Genomic DNA, 25,736 nt, shown 5'->3' on the forward strand with positions numbered 1-25,736 from the left:
CACTTGACCGGCCCATTCAGACAATTTCGTATTTACGAACTAATTACCCGTATATTAATTTACTCTTTGACTAATGGCTAACCATTAGTTCGTCTCTAACTAAGGCTGAAGTACGAAATTGCCTGAACGGGTGCAAGTGTTGTACACATTAACTTGTAAAGAATAAAAAAAAAAATAAAAACACATATAGACGAGTCCGCTAGTTTAAAATTTTACACAATCTTATTGTATCCGCTATTCTTATGACATTGTACCACACTATTTAACTGAGTACATATTTTAGGGGAGGGGAAGACGTCTTACCCTTAAAAAGAGATTTTTTGACTCTCGATATTTTTATTTTGTTCTATTTAGCTTCTTACAGAAATGTTTGCAGGTTTTTATTTTTTTATTTAAACGCTGAAAGCTGATATAGGGCTTACGCGGGCTTTATCTAGATTAAGGTTTTTAATGAAATCTGTATTGTTACGCGGTTCTTTCTTTTTGTGCAAGTAACTAGAATTATTAAGGATTTATTCTCCAAATGAAATGAAAATACACTTTTGTTGTATATTTTATTCTTAACACGTTAGCCCTTGACTACAATCTCTTCTGATGGTAAGTGATAATGCAATCTAAGATGGAAGCGGGCTAACTTGATAGGCGTAGGATGAAAATCCACATCCATTTCGGTGTCTACACGATTTCGTACCGGAACTCTAAGTCGCTTGGCGGTATGTCTTTGCCGGTAAGGTGGTAACTAGCCACGGCCGAAGTTTCATTAAAATCCGTCTAGTAGTTTTCGTTTCTATAACGAACATACATACAGACAGACAAAAATTTTACTGATTGCATTTTTGGCATCAGTATCGATCACTAATCACTGATAGTTATTTTGGAAATATATTTCATGTACAGAATTGACTTCTCTACAGATTATAAGTATAGATGGGTAGAAAGCCTTAAAGTTATTCACAGAAAAGTTTCATAATAAGTAAAAAGAAAATTCCCTATAGTGGTATATTAACAGCCTCTTTGCCATTGTAAGCGCGGACTCAAAACTAGTTCTAAGTGCTCGCCATTGTGTACAAATAACGGGAAATAAAAGCGTAGCGCTTACCAAAAGACTCGCAACAAAGAGATATTTTAATATATGTCTCGCGAGAGTATAAAGACCTAGCATTTATGCAACCAGCCTTGAATATGAGCTGCGAATCTGAGTAGACACACTCTGTCGTTGAGGATATGTTTAGTGGATTTATTCTCAATTTTTTTTTTTTTTTTATTGAGAAAGAATACAATAAGGAACTTAAGCTAACTTATCCTAATAACTATACAAATCATGCCAACGTGGAATGGTGGCAAGAATACTGGCTGCATTTCCGCGCTGGACAGCCAGGCTGATCCTTTGCGCAAAAAATGAGCCAGCCCTTCTGTCACCAGTCGAGGCAACAAGCCGCGGTGAAATAGTACGGAAAAATTTTTTGGCGACTCCATGGCCCAAGGGTCTCCACGGCAAAAGGTACAAATCAAAATTCATTTATTTCAAGTAGGCTCAGTTTACAAGCACTTTTGACACGTCAGTTGACTATTTGTAAATATTCTACCACCGGTTCGGAAGGCAGGTTCTGCTGAGAAGAAACCGGCAAGAAACTCAACAGTTGCTCTTTTAAAATCATACAACATTGTAATTTACAATTGATGACAACATTACAATTTCTTATAGTTTTACTTCCTGTGTGAAGGTAGCTGATCCAACGGCCTCCAAGCATCTTTATCATTAAGGAACTCATCTATGTTGTAGTAACCTCGACTAAGTAAATGTTTTTTTAACACATTGCTTAAAGCTATGCATTGGCAGGTCCATCACAGTCTTGGGGATCTTATTATAGAAGAGTACACCCAAACCTACAAAAGAGTTTTTTACTCTTTGGAGACGATATGCAGAAATAACTAACTTATGCCCGTGTCTAGTAAGACGTCGGTCTCTCTTTTTTTAACGGTTTCACGTGCATATTGAAAATAAAGGAATCATCGCTACATTCATTATCATCATCATCATATCAGCCGATGGACGTCCACTGCAGGACATAGGCCTTTTGTAGGGACTTCCAAACATCACGATACTGAGCCGCCTGAATCCAGCGAATCCCTGCGACTCGCTTGATGTCGTCAGTCCACCTGGTGGGGGGTCGGCCAACACTGCGCTTACTAATGCGGGGTCGCCATTCCAGCACTTTGGGACCCCAATGTTCATCGGCTCTTCGAACTATGTGCCCCACCCACTTTAGCTTCGCAACTCGTTGAGCTATGTCGGTGACTTTGGTTCGTCTGCGGATCTCCTCATTTTTGATTCGATCACGCAGAGATACTCCTAACATAGCTCGTTCCATCGCCCACTGTGTGACTCTGCTCATTATCAACTCATATTCGGCTCACTTATGAAGTCTCCTCTCCGAATAAGAGGGATGAGAGAGACTTTACACACGCAGAGAATTAAGAAAATTCTTTGGTATGCAGGTTTCCTCATGATGTTTGAGGTATATGATATTTAATACTCGTATATTAAATGCACATAACTGAAAAGTTGGACGTGCATGACTTGGACCAGATTCGAAACGACACCCTCCAGAATCGCAAGCAAAGGTCTTATCCACTGGGCTATCACGGCTCGTTTATTATTAAGGAATAATTTGCCCTATTAGGATGAAAGTGGTCAAATATAGCCCATTGTTCGCTCAGACCAATTACCTTCTATTCACTTGGATCGAAATCAAATTCACCGAAATGTCTGCCTTTTTTTGAGATGGACGATGTAAACTCACACATCGAAAATATTTAATACTAAGTCCTTACACTACACACAACTATAATGTTATTTTAACACAATGAAACATCGATTATATAGACGCAGTTTGCATGAATACGTTTGATCATGATCATATATTTTGACAGAGGGGAAACCTCCAGCGAACTTGGTCCTATAGAAGGTAATTGGTCTGAGATTGTCCTTCATTGTCTTGTCAGTCAGTAGGTCCTAAGTCAAGTCATGTCATGCTTTAGTAAGGTGAAGGCAAGCTTATATAAACTATTGATACTAGAACTTGAGGTGTGTACCAAATATCGGATCAGATCTGTTAACAAGATATTTTTAAAATTTTGACCCTTCAAACAGGTCAAGCAAAATAAAACCTCTTACAAAGAAGGTGTAGTTGATTTTAAACTTAAATCTTCTTCTGTGTAACATATATGTTACAAACAGTACCTGCTTCCCGCCTATTTCGTATAGTAGCGTCATTCCATTTCAAACTTTTATGACTTCCGGTTATTATAGTTAAATTTAATTAATTAACAATGATTATCAATCTAAACAGTGTAGAGGTTATTATTAATGATTTATATAAATATAATTATTTATTTTACATAATATAAATTCATCATTGGTTATTTTGTTCCTAACAATTGTGACGTCACGTTATGATTTATATTGTATTTAATTTCTCAACTTCGTGTTTCGATATTTTAATATTATTTTACGATTGTTATAAATCTCCTCTAATTAATTAATGTGTTTTAGATATAATTATAACGTTTGGTTTGTATAATAATACTCCGGAACTATTATTAAAACGTACTTGTATTGTTAACATATTCGTGTTACCAACAGTAGACACTAACTTTGCAAATATTATAAAATAGAGGGTTGTTTTGGCAGATTTATTCTTATACTACCATCAGCGTGTAATATTAACATTATAGCGGAAGCTATGCTGAAATTGTTATCGAATAAATTTGTGTACAGTGAAAGTATTATTTTACTTCTCCCACCTTCTGTTACATATAGTAACGTTCACAACGATTAGCTATAGTGTCGAAAGAATTATTGATTTGAAATCAATTCAGTATAAACATTCATTACTCGTAAGCAAAGAGAATCAAAAGCTTTTAACATAAAACGGAGTGCAATAAACGGTGCGAGAACACGTCCGTTATTCATTAGAAGTGCTAGCTCCGGTATATTATATTGACAGTTAAAGTGAAAGGCAGGCGACCTGAATGGCCGTTAGACGCTGCATTGTCGTCTGCGCTCAGTAACCTAGGAAATAAGTGAAAAGATATCTCTTAGAAGCTTTTAAACGCGTCCGAGAATACCTCCCTATCTGTTAAACCAACAAAAGGCTCCCGTGTCGCTTGCACGGACAACAGATACAACTAAACACTTTATGCTATAAAAGAAAGTACAAACGCCATTATCAGTAACAAGCGCGGAGTGTCAAGCAGACGCGCCGCGGCAAAAGAGTGCGCGGGTGACGCGCATCGATTTTTATACCCCTGAGCGGGGCGGGGTCATGAGCTGGCCAATCAGAGCGCGGTGAGCCAACCAATCACGGCGCGGCGTCTTCCTTTCCGCTTTAAAAGGAAGCAGTACTTTATCGAGTAATGGAATTTGAGTTTGGAACTTCTCTGCGGGGATTAAATGCGGGACCAATGCAAATTGGTAATGTCTCCGATTCTTTTTTTTTTGTGCGCCATTGAGCTTTAAGTTCGGGCTTTTTTCTACTTGTTTTTGGTTTCTATTGAATTTGAAAGTTCATTGATATGTTATATGTTTTGAAAAACAAGCTTCGTTAATTAATTTCAAGTAAATGAGGCCAAAATTTTTACCGAGCTATTTTTGAAATCACATTTTTTTTAGATTAATTTTTCGTTGCATTATCTAGAAAAAAGTACTTAATTCCAGATTATAATTTATATTTTCACCCAATTTCTTCCGGATTCGCTCACCCGTTGAGAGTTCATTAAAATACATAGTAATAATAAATAGTAGATGCAGTTTCACCAGCGTAGCTGTCGTTCCTGTAAGAACACTGCGATAAAATATCGTCTATATTACTCGCTTTTAATGTAGCTTTCTATTGGAGAAATATTTTTTAAATTGGTTGAGGCGTATAAGTGTAACAAATTAACAAACTTTTGCATTTATAATATTAGTTGTAATAAACTGTTATAAGTAAATTCACATGTATCAGTATTAAGGAATAAACAACTGAACATTGAAATTTACTATCAATTTCGAAACTAAAATCCATTAGAAGCCATCTTCCTCTATTATCGAGTAAACGTCGATAAATAAACAGAGCGCCGGCAATCGCTATTGTTTCGCGCATCGATATAGCGGAGTGCAGCGCTGGCTTTGGTAATAGTGATGTCTATTACAAGTATAATATACTATCGATAAAAAAATATTGAGCCGTGATAGCCCAGTGGATATGACCTCTGCCTCCGATTCCGGGGGATGTGGGTTCGAATCCGGTCCGGGGCATGCACCTCCAATTTTTCAGTTGTGTGCATTTTAAAAAATTAAATATCACGTGTCTCAATCGGTGAAGGAAAACATCGTGAGGAAACCTGCATACCAGAGAATTATCTCAATTCTCTGCGTGTGTGGAGTCTGCCAATCCGCATCGGGCCAGCGTGGTGGACTATTGGCCTTACCCCTCTCATTCTGAGAGGAGACTCGAGCTCAGCAGTGAGCCGAATATGGGTTGATGACGTAAAAAAATATAGGTCCTTATTGGGCCAATGGTTAGCCTATGAATCATGAGGTATTACATTAAAGTCCTGAGTTGGCTTATACAGGGTGCTCGGAAGTAGTTCCCGTAACTTCAAGCTGTTAACGAGTCCACTTATAGGAGGCGAACTGCTTATCTAACATTTTTCATTTAAAAAAAAATCTTTTTATGTTTTCATACAACTATATATAATTCCGACTATCCATAATACACACGTCTTTACCTATCCTTACATTTTAAAATACGTAAAACTTGGCTACGTCATTATTACAAAGATGCGTATAAAGGACATATTTTAAGATCTATTTACAAAAGAAATATTATTTACGCCGAAAATAATTATTTTAGAACACACGTTCCTTGAAAAATTTTAATTAATTTTCTATAAAGAATATAACCCCAGAGCTATGGAAAATACTCCCAAGCACCCTGTATAATAAATTCGACATGACTTTATTAAAAAAAAAAAAAACATTATAACTATGTAATTATCACTAACACCTTTCTCGCAGTATTATAAGAGAAAGCATCTTCATATATTTTTTTCTCTGTTATTTATTATCAATTTGGTACTTCATACAATTACGATCTAGCCTATGTATATATATAATTTATTAGTAATTTACTAATTTATCTTTAACTTCAAATAATTTAAAAATGAAACTTTCGTAGACCTTTCCGACGTTTGCTACGCATAAATGCTTGTTGCAGCTACGCCCTAGCGAGCACCCACGTAGCTGGTAACCATTGTAGCACTTTTAAAATGTATTTTCAAAATTCATTTTTTTTTTAAATTATATTATATTATGCATGCCATTTTAAATAACATGACTAAATATTCTCCTTTCCTTACAAAGTGGTAAAATTTACGACAAATCTGGGATCGAACCAAAATAATGTTATCTAATGATTGTTAACTTATTTCGTGGTAGTTCAATCAATCAATTTATTTATTTGCAGGTATATGCATTATATATACAGGTGGTCGGTAGATGTAGATGGTAAATGTATCTTGCCAATTAGGCATGCAAATTATTTATTAAGTATTTAATGATTCAAATGACAATTTCACCATTTAAAATTTACATCTTTACAATTAAAATATGTATGAAAATAACAATAATATCAAATTAAATACTCATTTACACTGTAGAATGCCTGTTGAGTTAGATATTTATATAAATTATTTTTAAAGCATTACAACTATTATTTAAACGGGTACATACCACGATAAAACGACGAGATTTTTTAGTGTCGATATTTAGACCCAGTTGCATGGATCGTGGGCACGACGGGACTGGATCGAAATATCGACATTAAAAATCACGTCGTTTTATCGTGGTATGTTTAAGTAATGTTATAAACATCCCTAGAGCAGTTCATCTCCCGTTTCTATACAATCGATTTTCACATATCGATACTTGTATATCGACAAGGGTTTGTCTATGTAACAAAAGAGCTTTTCACGCGCGAGTAAATTTATTACTTTTTGTTACTTGTCAGGAATATTCGAGCATGAATATTAAAAGTATTTATACTTATAATAAAACTGTAGCAGGTCCAATTCTGTATAATGAAGGTATTCTGCAAAATTTTATTGGGGGAATTATATAATCGATACTGAAGCTAAAAATATTTTTTTGATTTTTGTCGGTCTGTCTGTCTGTCAGTATTTTTTTGTTATTCGGGCATCACGCTGAAAATACTGAATGAATTCAAATGAAGCTTCGTAAGGTTTAAGACCATAATACGGAGAAGGATATAGAATACTTTTTATTGTGAAAATAAAATGGGAAAGCGTTGAAATAGGGGTTGAAAGTTTGTATGGAAAGTCCTTCATTTTTACACCACGTAACATTGTGACGTCACAAAATGGACGACAGAGTTTCTGACGTTTGAAAAAATACTTGCTTTACAAATTGAGTTTTATATGAAAATCGATTAATATCGATATATTTCCTTCCATGTACCTACTACACGAAATTAATTTAGTTTAAATTAAATTTGATATGAGTCAACCACCCTATTATGGAATAGTCAGATAGATAATCTGACACAACCGAAAAGAAATGAGGTTTGGAAAAATGCTATTTCTTTTTGTTTCAGATTAGGCCTCATATCGCAATGGAGCGCGCTTGCGGGCCGATATGGAGGCCTTGTACCTGCGCCTTGGTACTGGCAGAGGCCTCATGAGAGGACTCCCCCTAGAGGTAATCAAATATTTATGCCACTGTCATATAATGAGGGTAATTGTAGCAAGAGTAATTTTTGTGCAATGAGGCTCAGCTGAATTCAGGTTTTTCTTAAAAAATATATTGAAAATATTCTTTTTTTTCATTAATAAGAAAAATCAGGATTCTTGCTATAATTGCATTTCATTATCATCATTTACAACCCATATTTGGCTCACTGTTGAGCGCGATCTCTTCAAGTAGAGATAAATGTTTTAGTGTCCACTGTTTTTCCTTCTATTTTTGTGTGTGACAAATGCTGGTACTAAACAAAAAAAATACGTCAACGCACATTGGATGCTCGACAAAAGTCATAACTTAAATTTGCTGCCGTATGCGTGAGAGAAAAGGAAGTCAGATAGAGTGGAGACTGACGATGTCGTGTAGAAACCGAAAGGGGTGTGGATTTCATCCAACTCTTAACAAGTTAGCCCGTTTCCGTCTTCGATTGCATCATCACTTACCATCAGGTGGGATTTTAGTCAAGGGCTAACTTGTAGATAACAAAAAAAAACCATAAGAAGTTATATATCACTTCAAATATATTTGGATAAAGTCGCGAAAATCTACTAGCTTAAAGTAAAAAAACAATGTTAATATCACTTTTATAAATAGAACAACAGATTAACGTCAGTAAAAAGGACATTAATTAAACAATTCACTTACGATTTAAAAGCACTTTTAATTAAATGAAAAAGTAATGTTGGTAATCGCGTGATTGTATATGGCAACACCATGCTAAACATGCCAATGTTGAAATGTGTCAGATTTACTTGTGGCTTAGTGCGAAATGCCACTAGTTCAAAAAATAATTTTTGTGTGCGTTTAACAAAGTTATATATTTATCATACGACATAATGATATATTATATATATTAGTTTATTTTATGATATTTATAATTATTATATAATTTGTGTATTATGGTTTATGTATTAGTGTGTAGTTTTTTGTATGTATGTATAATGTACATTATTATTACGTACACACCACCTACAGTTGTCCTAATAAGTTCCTAAGCCTAAGGTTGCCTTCGCTACTAAGCGATAAGGCCGCCTTTTGTATTCTACTTTTTCTTATGTTTCTGTTTTGCTTGTTTTCTTTTATTTTTTGTGGTGTACAAATAAAGAGTATTAAATAAAATAAATAAAGTTAAAATATAGCTTGCATTAACACAAAACTTAGAAATGGTATAGGTATTACATTAAAAAAAATGTAGCGATGAGACCGGAGGTATGCTACTAAAGGTCTAAACGTGCAAGGTATAAATTTATACTAAAGTGTACAGATCTTGCTGGTTCATTCTTTATAAATATTCTGGGGCCTTAGCTACGAATATATGGCACGTCAGTTCTCTTTCTACAAACACTATAGCTTGGCAACTTCGTTCGTAACACTCCCAATAGCCGCGCGGGCCGGGGGCGTGTAGCGATGAATGAAAAAACCCGACTTATGCACCTCACTTCCCCGCACGCACGATTTCGCAAACGCACTGTCTTTCCCCCCGTCGCCTGCATATCATGGAAGTGTCATCAATGAACTTGCCAGACGCTTCGAAAACTAACATGTATGGAATGACAGATCCGATCGACAACTTGATCACATGACCAGTCGATAGCAAATGTCATTCCTAAATATTTTTTAATTTTCGAAGCGTTAGCGTTTGTAGAAAGAGAACCACCATGCCACTTGGCTGCAGACCCTGGTAATCTATACTAATATTATAAAGCTGAAGAGTTTGTTTGTTTGGTTGAACGCGCTAATCTCAGGAACTACTGGTCCCCCTTAATATAGCCGTGATAGCCCAGTGGATATGATCTCTGCCTCCGATTCCGGAGGGCGTAGGTTCTTATCCGGTCCGGGGCATGCACTTCCAACTTTTCAGTTGTGTGCATTTTAAGAAACTAAAACATCACGTGTCTCAAACGGTGAAGGAAAACATCGTGAGGAAACCTGCACACCAGAGAATTTTCTTAATTCTCTGCGTGTGTGAAGTCTGCCAATCCGCATTGGATCAGCGTGGTGGACTACTAACCCCTCTCATTCTGAGAGTCAATAAAGACTCGAGCTCAGCAGTGAGCCGTATATATGGGTTGATTTGATTCCCCGTATTCCTACAGAAACGGGAGCTACGCGGGTGAATCCGCGCGTCGTCAGCTAGTATAATAATATTATCAACATCAGAGGGCCTAGTGGCAGTTTGATACTGTTACCGTCACGTAACGTAAACGCGAATTTCTAAGGAATTGAAACAGCGCCATCTAGTGAGACTACTGCACAACTGTTTCAATTCCATATAAATTTGCGTTTACGTCAACGTGATAGTAACAGTATGAAAATATTGAAAACTCCCACTAGGCACACAGGTGTCAATGCGGTCAAGTAAAAAGATCCCCACAAAATCACAGCCCGCAGGGCCTGTAGGGGAATCGATTAGGTGCAATGAGGCCATACCAGTGCCGTGTCGTGTCGGTGACGTCATCACGTGTCCGACACTGTCCATTGTCGTGTTATTCGCCGCTTGTCATAATGCAACTGTCGACTGAGTGCTTTGGCTTTAACACGCGTTTAAACCGCTAATAGGGATGATGACAGTTTTTTAAATTGTATATAAATTAAAAGTATGCTAATACTAAAGCAATTTTGTAAAAGTAACAGGGTATCTGCGATCAGTACTTTCGGAGCTACAGGGATTTAAAGGGTCAGATTTGCGGCACTGTCACGGATCCCTGAAAAACGCCCTTTACAAAATGGTACGAATTAATGATGTCGTAGGTACAAAATGATTGTTAGATTTGTATGGGCGTTCAAACAAAATTACTAATATCTTTGTTATTTGTGCGTTTATGTTTGTAGTTCATATGTTGAAAAATGTCACATTTAATGTAAGGAAGCTAAAAATTTATGAATTTTTATCTAATTACGACAAAAGATTTTTAATAGATTTTAAAAATTTATAATCTTATTTATTTTTCAAATATCCAGACACTCTTTACTTTTTATGTATAAATTAGTTACCCCAGTCTTACCTACTCCTACCCTACCCGTACCCTACCTACCCTAAAATACTATTTTTACCTACCTTGAAAAATTGCGGAATGCTCCATACAAACTTCCATTCCCCACTTTAAAGAAGTGGGGGGTTAGAAAGAGGCAAAAAGTAGCCTATATCACTCTTTATCCTTCTTTCGACTATCTCCACTTAAAAATCACGTCAATAGGCTACTTACCTCTTCTAAACAGTGTTTATACTGAATTGTGGAACTATTATAAGCTATATTTTATTTTGTCCCGTCAATAATAACCACTAAAAAAAATAATATAAATAAAAAAATATCTACTTGAAATTTTTACAAACACAACACATTACCAAGTGACGTCATTCATAGAGATAACAGCGATTATTTTCACAAATATAAATGTAATTAGAGTTTCTAGGCATCCTTTATTTCCTTTTTGCAAAAAATCTTCTTAGTTTTATACAGCAAGGGAGTAGCCTATTCGTCGCTCCCTTTTGCCGTGAAAGACGGACAAACAAACAGAAGTTTACACACACACACACACAGTAATAAACTGCTACGTAGTCAATATATAGGACGCGTGTTAAAACGCTACGTAGATAGAACCCATGATCTGTGTTAAATCCGACCGCTAACCGTCAAGCTATTCTAAAACAGTCTTACAAATCACAATGTAGATGCAGTTTGAAAACATTTCATTCATACAAACATTTCTATTGAAAAAGCATTGAAATATTGCGACAGTAATATTTGTATGAAACGTTCGATATTTAAATATTTGTATGAATCCTCAATCTTCGCACAAACTATTGAGCGTAATCGAAGTTTGTACAAAGTCTGCAATTAATACATCGCAGCACGCGACGCATTGTTGGCGGAAACTTCGCACAGTCACATTTTGTATGTTACCAGGCTATGTTTGGAGACACTATAAACGTGCGACAGTTTATCGTGAGACATTTTGTCGTGTCGCTAACATATCTTTCAAATCCAAAAACCTACTCGTTATATTGTTTGCAACGCATTCATCATTATCAATCCTGCATATTCGGCTCACTGCTGAGCTCAAGTCAAAACTCAGAATGAGTGGAGAGTGAATAATTTTTTGAAATTCACACAACCGAAAACTTGGAGGTGAATGCCCAGAACCAGATTCGAACCCACACCCTCCGGAATCGAAGGCAGAGGTCTCTATCTTGAATACGAGTATGTAGTTCTGTTAATTATCAGAGATGTAAGGAAATAGGCGTATTAGAGGCATTAATTGGTTAAGTGCTTACACCTACTTTAATCAAACATTATAATTACTTTTTTTTATGTCTACATAATAACAAAAAACTAGCGGACGCCCGTGACTTCGTCTGTGGTTGATTGTGTTTATTTCGATATTTTTTTTCTTTTTATCTTTGATCAAATAATATTATTTTATTTAATATAGAAACCCAAAACATTTTCGGTTTGAAGACTTGATAAAATAAAACTACTCTTACCTAAATTCACATTCGGAGTTAAATTAATTTTTTCTTACTGGTGCATACCCTGATCGACAACCTTATTATGGACCACGCCACTGCTCCTTACAGTACTTTCTATAGGAAGAAGGGAAGACATTTAGTCGCAGATTTACACCCCACGTCTGCAGTGTGACCCCGCGCTTATGGTAAACAAGCAATCGTCATCTCGTCTGCTCTCTCAACCCCGCTCATTTCGCTTTAATTTTCCAAAACCCATCTCCGGGGAAAACAAAGCGAGCGCCATTTCACGCGGTCCAAACCGACTGAACAATGCCTTTCTACCATACCTACTTTTATACGTATAGCAACACTGGTGAAATGTCAAACATGCAAACATATACCCGTCTCTGTCGCACTCACAGGATTCCCCGTACAGCGTGACACCAAAAGAGATTTTCTCTTTCGGCGATGTCGCATGCGGTTGTTTTAATTTTCGAATGCGGTTTGTTCGGATTGCTGTGAGTGCATTTGAGCCTTCTTTTTTTTATTTTTTTTTCATGATCGAAGTTGACTACCGTTAGGAATGAATGCTCGAAACGTATAGTATTTTTTTATATAACCTCAGTTCCCCTACGTGATTGCATTCCACTTGCAAACGGATTTTCTATCAATAGAAATGGATTTTTTTTCGAAATCATTAGTTACTTTAAATAACTTTTGTTGGATAGAGCACTTTCATCTTAGATGGTTTGTGTTGCAGTCAAAGCTTTAGAATTCTATCGAATACAAATGTCACGTAGCAATATTGGTAGAAATGTCATACAGTAATGACGAAAAAATCAAAATACATATTCTATAACATTAGAAGAATTTTAAATCAAAAAGTTTGATTGAAAACGTATTGATAGTTTTCAAATTTCATCAATCAATGAAATAAATATAAAATAATAATGAATAAGTACGTTGTATGCGACAATAGCTCTAGTACTAAGATACAATTTAACACGTATTGGTCGTTGGTATTGGTTGGTTGGTGGTATATAATATAGTACCTAAACTATTTAAAAAAACATATAAGCAGACATTGTTCGTGAAAAAGTGGATTTAAAGTGGGACATGTAAAAATTAATATTCAATATAAAATAAGCGGCTATTAAATAACTTTTAAAACTCAATTCCGTATTCATAAACTGCTTAACTAGTAAGCGTTTGTGTAAACAGCAAGCCAACGGTAACAAAGGATTACCTGATACGGCTTCTAAAATCAATGCGAATCACTGCTGTTCAAACCATTCACCGTAGACCCCTCCGAACGGGCTTTATTTACACAAATTCGGGTACAGTTATACTGGTAAGTGATCTCAAAAGTTACGGAAACGGGGCTAGGTAATATAAGCCTTGCAAGTGTTAATTTAGGGTGTAGAATGAAGTGACAGTAATACGAGCGCTACCGTTCCGATTGTAGTGATTCATTCAACAGCGTTGATGACATTTGACATCGCGCCTTTGCGTCGTGTTCGAATTTTGAATTTGCATTCTCGCTTTGTCCGGTCTTGTCCAATTATTATCTGTGGAATACAATCTGTGGTGGAGTATTGAGGTTTAGTGATTTAATACGACCTATTTGGCTGTATACTCTTTGACAAGAGATAATTGTAATTGTTTATGCTAGATATCTAGAATGACTGCAAAACTAAATGACTTATTATCATATTTTAATAAGATTTTCTATGATTGAACAGAGCTTTTGTACATCATCATTAACAACCCATATTCGGCTATGTTAGTAGTAAGTTTATTAAAATCAATAAATATTCAAGTGCATTTTGTTCTAAGATCCGGCATTAAAAAATATATCCTCATCTGTTAATTATTAGTGTTAAAAATTACAGATAATATTCACTGTGACACATTGCAAATAGGTTGCCTAATTGCCGCTTGTCATTTTTCATACAAAATCTAGGAAACCATGAATCAAAAGTAACTTAATACAGTTAAATTGAGCATAAAATAAGCTTTCATTTGACTAAAAATTTATATTTAAACAACATTAGCCAACTGTTTATATTTGACAACCACACAGCTGCAATGTGAAAACAGGCTTACGTTTTTAATTCTTTTGAGTATATTTTTTTAACCATTTATTAATTCCGTAGAATTCTGACATTTCTATTTCCGTTTCCGGTGTTTCTATATGTAAAACGATTGACATAAAAAAAGGTGACAAGTTCAACTGAAACGAAAATTATTCTTTCTTTTATTGATATTATATTACGCCGGCTCTCGTACTATTTTTTTTTTATTTTATTGTACAAAATACAAAAAGTGTTATATAATTAGGTACATAAAAAGCCATCCTCATAAACTTGACGTTTTTGTGAGGACGGCGAGTTCAAAATTATGTTAATTTGTTATATAAAATAAACTTACCTACACATAAGGGAGACACAATTAGGCACCATATTTTATAATGCCTAAGTATGTCCCTAGCGAAGTGCATCTGCGAACCCTTCCCTCCCGTTCGAGATGCACCCTTTACATATTTTACCAACTTTTTTTTGGTTAAGTTAATATTGAACAATTTGCTAGTATCCAGTCCGCAAAATTATTATATTATATTATATTATCCTTCCTCGTGTATGGAGTTCCTCTCAGGCGCCATTGAGTTCGAACCAACAGAAGGATTCGCTTCCGTTGTCTCCATGCTCCGTGCGCCATTTTTCGTGCACGTGGTTTACATTAAGAAACTCAATTAATCGAACCACAATAATAAAATATGAACTATTACCGCTGTATTATTGTATTTGTAAATCGTATAAGATAATATTTTTTAGAAAAATGAGATATTATTTTATTTTTTTTTGTGTACGCGGTGACAGTACACAATGCTAAAATGTCAGTGCTTACACACTGGCTAGCACGATGAAACTACACCTCCTTTAGTAGATTGAAGGAACTAGGTATGTATCGATGTTCTGACCATAGAAAGGTAAGGAACACAAATGCGATCTTCAAGACAATGCTGTATGGTTTTCAATAGGCACATAATATCGGTTTTTTTGTTATGTAAAACCGTTATATTATATTATATTATCCTTATAAGAAAGGTCAAATATACAACCCAACAATATTATGACCCATATATAACTTAACTGTTAAGGCTTCTGTGGCAACACGACGTGCCGCCAAATTGCCTAATCAAAAGCGTATAATGCCACGATTAGATTAACATTTGTAATTGGATCGGAATCGTGATCGTATGGAACGTGTCGATTTGATTCTGTGAAGCCTTCGAAGGTATTCCATACTATTTATACGCAAATGCAATGATTTGTTTGTGTTGGAATTGGATTATACAACTATTTAACGTGAATTCGTCTTTAAAGGAGATAATTTACGCATCACACATTTTTTGGTTCTTTTTGAAAGGACCAATAATAAAAAAAACAACCCACTTCAAAATTTGAGAGGCTTGTTACCACCCTACCGGCAATGACGTACCGCCAAGCGATTTAGCGTTCCGGTACGAATAGGGTGGTAATGAGCCAATCAAGAAAACCTGCCCAACCGGGAATCGAACCCATGACCTCCGTCTTGTAAATCCACCGCGCATACCACTGCGCCACGGAGGCCGTCAAAAATTAATAATAAAAAAACAGTAATAAAAAATAATGATGGTGTATCTAACCCAGAAATGTTTGTTGCAGAGGATTCCACCACCAACGAGGAAGGTTCAGCTGCCGGTTCACCCAGACTGCGCAGTCCACCGCGACCCCCTTCACCTCCCTCCCCCTCCCGCTCCTCCCCCCGCTCCCCACGTCTCCACCCCGCGCTCTACCCCCAGCAACAAGACCCTCAAGACTCCGACCCTGACATCGACGAATCCGACGACTTCGACAAAGATGAGAAGAGAGATCCAAACTCAAGCTTAGGAAAGAGAAAGAAGAAAACAAGGACAGTCTTCTCCCGCTCCCAAGTCTTCCAGCTGGAGTCAACCTTCGATATGAAACGCTACTTAAGCAGCTCTGAACGAGCAGGTCTAGCTGCAAGCCTCCATCTAACTGAAACGCAAGTGAAGATATGGTTTCAGAACCGTCGTAACAAATGGAAGAGGCAGTTGGCTGCGGAATTGGAAGCAGCTAATATGGCCCATGCGGCTCAAAGACTGGTTAGAGTGCCGATTTTGTACCACGAGTCTAGACCGACCTCTATGCCGCATACTCCTTTGGCGATACATCCCCAGTTTTCGAACGAAACAGGCGTGTACTTCCCCCCTCAAGCGCCTCAGCAGCTGCAACCGCTGCCGTCGTCCCCAGTAACTTCCAGAGCACCGCTGTCTAGTCTAGTATAGTGTCAGTTTGAAGCTGCTAGAAGGGACGCGGCTGATTTTTAAATATCGAACGTGGATGTGTTTTCTTTTTTGCTACAGACTATTTAGTGATTGACATATAAATCGAATGCCAAATCGAATCGAGAAAACTTGTTTTTTTTTGTTGTGAGTAGTTAATTAGAATTAAATGTAACGTACAAAGTCGTTGTCATTCCAAAACTTGTATATTGTTGTAAATATAATTGGACTATAATATAAATAATAATATAATGAATGTTTTAATATTTTTCCTGTATTTATTCTGTGCTAAACTAGCTAAATATTGTTGTAAATAGATTTACGATCGATTCCTATTGTCGATGTATTTGTGATCGATAAGTTGCTTAGATAGGGTTGCATTGGTAAAATGTATACCAAAAAGATGTACCTAAATGAGAAATACTTTTGGTTTCAATGTTCACAAAACAACAAAATGGGGTAAATTGGCATTACAATATGCTAATTTAAAACAAAATTAACCTCGACCTTTTAGTTGTGATGGAGTATTTTGAGTTTGACGGTCTCCATAACGCAGTGGTATGCGCAGTGGATTTATAAGACGGAGGCCCTGGGTTTAATCCCCGGCTGGGCCGATTGAGGTTTTTTTAATTGGTCCAGGTATGGTTAGTGGGAGGCTTCGGCCGTGGCTAGTTACCACCCTACCGGCAAAGACGTATCGGTACGATGTCGTGTAGAAACCGAAAGGGATGTGGATTTTCATCCTTATTCTAACAAGTTAGCCCGCTTCCATCCTAGATTGCATCATCACTTACCATTAGTCGAGATTGTAGTCAAGGGCTAACTCGTAATGAATAAAAAAGAAAAAAAAAATGTTTTTCTCAGTCTCAATGATTTGTATTATTTATAATGAGTCAGTTATAAATATAACATGATATACCTTTTATCAATTACTTTGTTTGATATTCTAAACCAGCCCCTGTAGCCAAATGGCACGTCGATTTTCTTTCTACGATCGCTAACGCTTCGAAAACTAGAAAGATGTATGGGAATGACAGATCTTGATCACGTGACCTGTCGATAGCTAATGTCATTCCCATACATTTTTCCAGTTTTCGAAGCGTTAGCGATCGTAGAAAGAGTACCTACTAAGCAATTTATCGATGTAGCGTTAAGGATTATAGGAATTGTAAGTTAGTAGGTGAATATGGAAATTTGCTTTTCGCATTGTGCTATTTATTTTTAACATAGTGTATTAATAAATTGTAAAGATTTTTTTAATATTCGAAAGACAGGATTTCTATGTTTCATTCTAGTCTGTGAGTGATTTAAAAAAAGGGAATTTTCCACATATTTATGTCACTGACGGAATAAATAATCAATATACTCTTGAGCAGTTGCAATAATCAGTTTCAAAATTTATGAATCTATGAATATTTGTGCAGTCTTGCACATAACTTTTCAACCCAGTAGACTATCTCTGTTTCAAATCTTGACTATATAATTGGATATGTCAACACATACATACGTTTGACATTCGTACGCCAGAACCGCGTGCCGATTCGCAGTCTAAGCCATCATTCACACTAGAGAATTTTTTTACTTTCATTTATTTATTACTTCTTTTTTTTACATTTTTAACAATATAAGTATAAAAACAAAACATTATTAAAAATTTATTTAAAAAACTCACCCTCCCGTTGCGGGACATTTGAGTGCCCAAGCAACCGGTGGTCAGGGCTCCAGAGTGAGGAACCTCCTCACAATACGCGCCGTCTCAAGAATCACTGCCTTTTGTATGCGACTCTTGATCCAACAGTTAAGCGAAAGCTTCTTAAGGTGTTGGTCGAAGCTTTTCGCTATAAAACCATTGACTGAAACAACTATCGGAACAATAATAGTTGACTCAACATTTCACATGGCGGTGATCTCGTGAGCAAGGTCCAAGTATTTTGATACTTTTTCCTTTTCGGCTTTAACCAGATTATCGTCATGTGGAACTGTAATATCAACAATTATTGCACGACGCACTGACCGATCGATTAGCACTATATCAGGTCTATTGGCTACAGTATACCTGTCAGTGATAATCGAACTAGAGAATTATATTTACGGACGTTAAAAAAGCGTTCAAATACGTCAAATGCTCTCCTAAGTACCTATGTTATATTATTATGTATGTTGTATTATGTTATATTATTGATTGTATGCAATGTTCACACAACAGCGTTTTTAAAACATGACTTTGGACGTTGGAAATAGACCTTCATTTAACTTCATGCTTTATTTGAATGCTTTTTAACGTCCGATAAAAAACTCTAGTACGACTAGGGCTTAAGATATTAGACTAAGGCTGGCAGCATACATTCTTTTTCCGTGTTCGGAAAACCGAACGCATGAAATCAATCTAAAAATAATAAATGACGCACATGTAAATATTTTTCCGAACGGAAAATATTCCGCGCGTACGTAAAGAATGTGAGCCCTTGCGATAATATACCTACATTCCGAATGAAGAAAAACGTAAAGTTTGCGTTAGTCTCATAAGTCAGTTACACCGCCTCCCGCCTCGTACATCGTCTCGTACTTCGACGAGTCCTCGTCTCGCGTGCCCGCTCTAAACGCGAGCGTCGCGAATGGTGAGACGAATTACGAGTGCACACACACCCTAACTTTGCCTCGCGGCTCGTCTCGCCGCTCTTGCGAGAGTGTAAATGAGGTATCACGAAATTCCAAATCGAAATAAATCGGAAAACGTATACGGATAACGAGTGTATGGCTTTAGATCATTGCGACGGTTGCTGTAAATGCGTCTATTCTTTACAAAGTCTTCGAGAGTAGTGTTGTGTTGTTACGTCATTTAAAATAAATGACACCTTGAACTCGTCCACTCTAGAATGGAATAGAAATCTTTGAATGTAAGCTAAAACTCGGCCAGTATGTTCTTGTTATGTTGTTAATAAATATACCGCTGTTAATATTTTAGATTGTGATTAACTTAATAACATGCAATTTTCAGGAAAAAACGTAAACAATAAAGTAAACGTTAACAGGTAGATTTATTTGTCACTGTACTTACCTTCTGGGTTATTAAGTCTACACAATAAATAGGGAATTTACCCAATTAAGAACCTTAAAGAGTGAAGTGTCATTACAATTAAGCAATTATCAGATAACCATTTGGTAAATACCAGATAACCATTTGCTAGAACCAGTTAGCCTATTCACTAACTTTAGTATATTAACCACCTAATATAATTAACTTGAAATCAATAACAACTGTATTTAAATTCTTATTCCGTAAAGCCGTTAATCGCAATGGCAAACACAGTGGTTAGTAATTTTGATCAGTTAGCAAATTAATAGAGATTACGAAATCACGTGACTTAAGAATTACTAACAATAACTAATTGGTGTATATCCACCAAAGTTATTCATCAAGTTAGTGATTAGACCAGCGGGAAAGGTTCTCAATTAGTGTTCTATTTATCGTGTAGGCTAATCTTAAGTTACATATTTACAAAGGGTGTGTCTCTATTTGTAATGAAAAACAAATTTAGCTTTTTTCCGCAAATATCTGAAAAAATACCCTTATAAAAAGAGATTATTTTCCATATAACTTACATATTTTTGTTGTTGTTGTTTAGTTGCTAATAAAAAGCTACTTCCAACCCTAGTGTGTCATGATCGTATTGTCAATCAAATCAACTAATACTATATATGCAAAGATAAGTTATGTTTTACTCCTTAATTACCCACTTAAAACCGATCATCATGACGTGATGTACCTATACAACAATAGTCATAGGGTATTTTTCGTCCTGAAGGGAAATATTGTTCAATTAATGTTATTGTAATAATTATGTAAAACTTTGTTAAAGTGAAAGAGCGCTAACTTTATTGGATCTTCAGCGTTAGTCCTCATTCGCACGAGAGTTAAAAAAGCGATACGTTAAAACCCAGCGTTGGCGGTTTTATTAACGTTCTTATTTAATTCATGGTCTATTATCAACGCCCTAAAATTGAAAATACCACACTGCTCGATAAAAAAACGTCGTATTTTGAAAACGCTGTCGTGTGAACATATACTTGGGAATGCGTTTGTTGTATTTGAACGCTTTTTTTTAAAAAACTTGCATGCGAATGAGGCCTTAATCTGTGACTTTATTTTTGTAACTCCACAGTGTGTTTCAAATTCGTCTCTATTTGCGGAAAATTGCAAAGTTAAGTAATTATACCTACTGCCTAGGTACATAAACATGACTAGAGTATTCTGTAATCATGTTTTACTGATACGATATATGTCAGACTTTTGCGGAAAATTGCAAAGTCATAATTGTACCTACTGTCTCCTTAGTTTCTTTGTTTTTTTATATTTATTGTCAATGTAATTAGATCGTTTGCTGGCCTAAACGCTTGCTAAAATAAACTAAAATAAAATAATTAATGTTAATAGAAGTTGACTATCTTCGTAATACATTAAGTATGGTAATATTGCTGGGATGAGATGGTAAATAAAATCATGCAATAATTATTATTTTGTTTTACTTTTTTCTAACCCTAAAATGATTTACCAAAAGGATGGAGGAGGTTAGCTCGAGACAGAGATGAGTGGAAAAAAGCGGGGGAGGCCTATGTCGCAGGACAACCTGACCTACAAAGTGGTTGCTAAAATTATATTTTATTTTATTTTTAGTTGAATTTAAAAAATTGTATTAATTATAAGTCAAAATGTAAAAGGTCAGCGAATAAAGGCTTTTATTATTATTATATTATTATAACCCTAAAGTGCAACAAGCAATGAACAACTATTAAGCACACTACAAATTGCTTATAGCAATAAGGCCGCCTTTGTATTCTAACTTTTAGTATTAATTCTTTGTTAATTTGTTTTATATTGTGTGCTATAACGTATTTCTTTTTTTTTTCTTTTAACTTAGACCGAATTAATTAATTAATTAATGCTTTCCATTAGTCCTAATTGTAAACAAGCGCAAGGCAAAAATGCCTCCTATCTTCTAGAGGATAGGGGGTTTTGTAAATTTAGCCCACAACACTGCTCTAAATGGCGATAATTATTGATTCTTTAAATCATCATCATCAATACCAGTCGATGGACGTCCACTGCTGGACATAAGCCTTCCAAATAACACGATCTCGAGCCACATGCATCCTGCGACTCCCTGCGACTCGCTTGATAACTTCTGTTCACTTATTAGGGGTCAAGCAACAATACTTTCCGGTGCGGGGTTGCCATTTCAGCACTTTGGGGCCCCAAACGTCCATCGGCTCTATATCTATACTCAAACTGAAGCCGAAAAAAGAAGAAAAAAAACTAAACACAGACCCAGTGGCGCTAACATCCGACGAAGTGAAAAAAATAGACAAAATATCTATACCCAGGACCTCATGTACGAAGCTACACGAAGTAGCCACTGCATTACTGTCCATGGCAGTCTAGCTACCACTAGGTACTATTCAAATTCAAATTCAAATCAAAAATAAATAGATCTCTCTAGAGAAGCGTGCTATCTCTACTATCCATATGCATATTTTTTAATCAACGACAGCCTATCAATCAAAAAAGAAAAGGTTCTTAATTTAAACAGTATGAAGCCGTTGGAATGGTAAGTGATTTAAAAATGGAACACTTGTGAATCTACCCTCGCTTCCGGTCCGGAAGAGTGCGGTGTTGACCGGAAGTGGCGCGCGTCGACACTTAGCTCGAGTACCGACGTTAAACCCTTTTTCCGGTTAACATGTTGAGCATGTTTTATAATCAATGTAAAGATATAATCTAAAGGTTGTGTGAAATTAAAAAAAACTAAATTGGATATAAATAAATCTTCCGACCATCATGAACTTATAGTTCGGATAACGACTCATTTTTATCTAATAGAAAAACGCCGATGTTTCTAGTAATCTCCATTATGCTTACAAGCATTGCTAAGATCCATCAAATCATCATCATCATCATTATATCGGCTTATGGACGCCCACTTCAGGACATAGGCATTGTGTAAGGACTTCCAAACATCACGATCCTGAGCCACCGGGATCCAACAAATCACTGCAATTCGCTTGATATTGTCAGTTCACCTAGTGGGGGGTCGACCAACACTGCGCTTAGTGCGGGGTCGCCATTCCAGCACCGTGGTACCTGTACGTTCATCGGCTCTTTGAACTACGTCGATCGGTAACTTCAATCAAATCGTCAACTTAAAAATAAACACACGAGTTTATCTACCGTAAACACAAAGTAAAGATGATTCAGAATGAGCCTTTACAAGTAGCGTAGTGAAGCCGGTGAAACCCATAAAAAATAAACGTCACGCGTCTCCTTGACATCCGCATAATATTTACAAAACTTTTTCATAATTTGTCTTTCAAAATTTAACACTAACAATAATTACGTAAATTAATATTATAATCAATAATTACCAATAAAAAAATACTCCATCTTATACCTTTAATTTTTGTAAACAGTTTTTAAAATATTTAAAAACATAAGACGTCATTTTTCTTGAGTAATATTGAAAATTACTGATGCAACTGCTTCGTGTCGTACTGACTCGATTTCGACTTTTTCGACACGACACCGTCGTGTTCCGTGCGCACTATCTGCCTATTATTCTTTAGTCTGTGACTGTAAAATTAAAAAACTGATGCGTCCGATACGTACGAAGCGGATCATTAGACGCCTACCATTAACGTCCTCAACTCAGTTAGAACTAAATTTTTTTTGGGTGGGAAAAAAAAACAATGTTTAATTACAAAAATAAATCAATAATTTGGTTTTTTGTCTGTGAAAATTAAAATGACAAATCCAATCGAGAGGCGTAATAGATTTTTGCGGAGAAAATAAATAATTCAATTCAATATGTACTCAAAAGACGAAATACTTACACGGGTCCTTTAAACCACCCACACAAAAGTTACCTACACTTGCAATTTTATTTAAATAGAAAAAGTCTAAATCTCGTATAAGCGAAAGGTCACGAAATATCGAAAACCGCATGACGTACAAAGTTGAAAGTAGGCAGGGATGTAGTTTATAGTTCGTTAAGAACAGGGTTGAAAGTTGGCAGGGTGGTATTTTATAGTTAGTAGACGTTCGTTAATAACGGATTTTGTGAGAATGCCGGATTAAAGAGGTCTAAGAACGGATGAAATCGCAGGCGTCCACTAGTATTTTATGTATCAACCCCAAACTCTAAGCTTGGACCACAAAATGCTTAGACACAGATTAACCTCTGGACTACCGAGACATTTTCCAATTATGCTAATGATCCAATAATTCCACACCAAAAGCCGAAAAAAATTCCACCGAAACGGCCCTTTTGTAAAGATATCTATTTAATTAAGCGATCCACGATATTAATTCGATTATTACTCCTCGTAAAAACTTACAAAACAGACTTTTGCCGCGTAAACGGCGCTCCGTCACGCCAACACGCGACACTATAAAGCAATTTCGTTTTTATCGCCCGGTAATAGAGATTACATTGGTTTATCACTACAATCCTCTAATTACTGGCATACTACAAGGATAGCACGCCACGACCATAGACAATACTAACAGACACAAGGTGAATTGAACTTTATTTTGTGGTGATATAGAGTACAATTTTGAAAGAGTAATCAGTATCGCTAATCGGGTAATCTCGTGTAGGTTGAATGCAAAGGAAATCAAATTCTAAATTCAAATACGATAGGAATGATTGTAAAATGGCGAGGGACGAGTTCAAAGTAGGGTTGTCTCATATGAAGATTCTTTATTTTTTATGGTTAATAGGATTCCGTTTGACTACAATCATATAATGGAAAAGCTATGATCAGGTTTAAGATGAGTTGTTTTGCCAAAAAAGTACCTATTTGCTTATGCCTTGAAGGTATATTGTAGGTAGCACTTCAGCAGTTCTGCTGAAAGATATGAAAAAAAAATATGCCTTTGCATGTCAGCACAAAAAAGTCAAATACTTTGGTCGTTACACAGAGAAGTAGTGACATCTTTTATTTTATTTTAATTTATTTTGTAGTAATAATAATTTAATGCAAGTCGAATCATGTTAAAATTCGAAAATACAAACATACATGTGGAAATAAAGATCGTTGTTTTTTGAAATCAGTAAGTAAAAACTGTTTTTCATGATCAGCCCATTTTAACGATACAATGCAGAGCCAGGCCTTCCTATTTATAGAAGAAGGGATATAAGACGGCATCAGGTGATAATATTAAATGCCTTAGCGACCACTATCAGATGGTAATGACAGGAACATGCCTAACTTTTTTTCTGAGGCACGGGGTAGTATATTACGGGTAAGAATTATATCTTAAAAACCATCCCAGGATTCGAACTCAGCACCTCGTAATCTAAAGCCACATTGGCTAACAACTGGACCAACGACGCAGTAAAAAGTTACTTTACACGTATTGTGGCAACCCTATTCGCAAGCGTCATCTATCGCGCATTAGATCGAGTTAGTCGGTTCCAGAATGTTGATTTAATTAAAAAACGGAACGTTTTGCCGCGCGTGGCGACACTTGGAGGCACGCGCGCGCTCAAACCTCCGTACAACTGTCACTTCATTATTGGAATTGAATTTGGAATGTTTTTGTTTTGCCGTTATCTGATTGGTTATTTATTATTGCCACAGATTAAATTAATGCGATAGATATGACGTTCGATATTGCAAATAAAAATCCTGATGAATCATCTTTATTAGAGATTGCAGATTGCAGAAAATATTTTCAACTTTGAACTACAAGATTCTTAACTAGAGTTTAGCTAGTGAAAGAAGACTGAAATCGCTCGGCAAATTAAAAAAAAATGAAAATGTGAGAAAACATATTGAAAAAAAAGAATTGCAATTATCGAACTTGAGTTATTTAAATATTTGCACTATTGTTTTGGGAACCCCCTCCATTTTGATTTAAATTTGCTGGCCGATTTCAGTTTCTACTTTCATTAGCCAAACTCTAACTAACCATCTACCTATTGTTCCCGGACGTTTTTAATTAAAATCCTCAAATTGGCTAAATAGTCTAGGGTCTAAAATTTGGAAGTTTTACATTAACCGGGAAACGTTACGTTTACGAAAGTTTACCGGGATTGATTACCAATTTTTGGAAATAAAAGGCTTTATTTTTGTTA

At 36.0% G+C, this 25,736-nt stretch overlaps 1 protein-coding gene across 1 annotated transcript in view; it reads left to right on the top strand.

Moving 5' to 3' along the window:
• Positions 1-21,113, top strand: part of LOC112043977 (homeobox protein HMX3-B-like) — a 41,495-nt gene extending 20,382 nt beyond the window's left edge. The window contains exons 3-4 of the mRNA XM_024079676.2: positions 7,659-7,762; positions 15,962-21,113. Coding sequence (XP_023935444.1) covers positions 7,659-7,762; positions 15,962-16,605 — 748 coding nt within the window. The 3' untranslated portion in view covers positions 16,606-21,113. The remainder of the gene's footprint in view (positions 1-7,658; positions 7,763-15,961) is intronic.
• The last annotated feature ends 4,623 nt before the right edge of the window (positions 21,114-25,736 follow it).

Source organism: Bicyclus anynana, chromosome 24, assembly GCF_947172395.1.
Source record: "Bicyclus anynana chromosome 24, ilBicAnyn1.1, whole genome shotgun sequence".
NCBI lineage: Eukaryota > Metazoa > Arthropoda > Insecta > Lepidoptera > Nymphalidae > Bicyclus > Bicyclus anynana.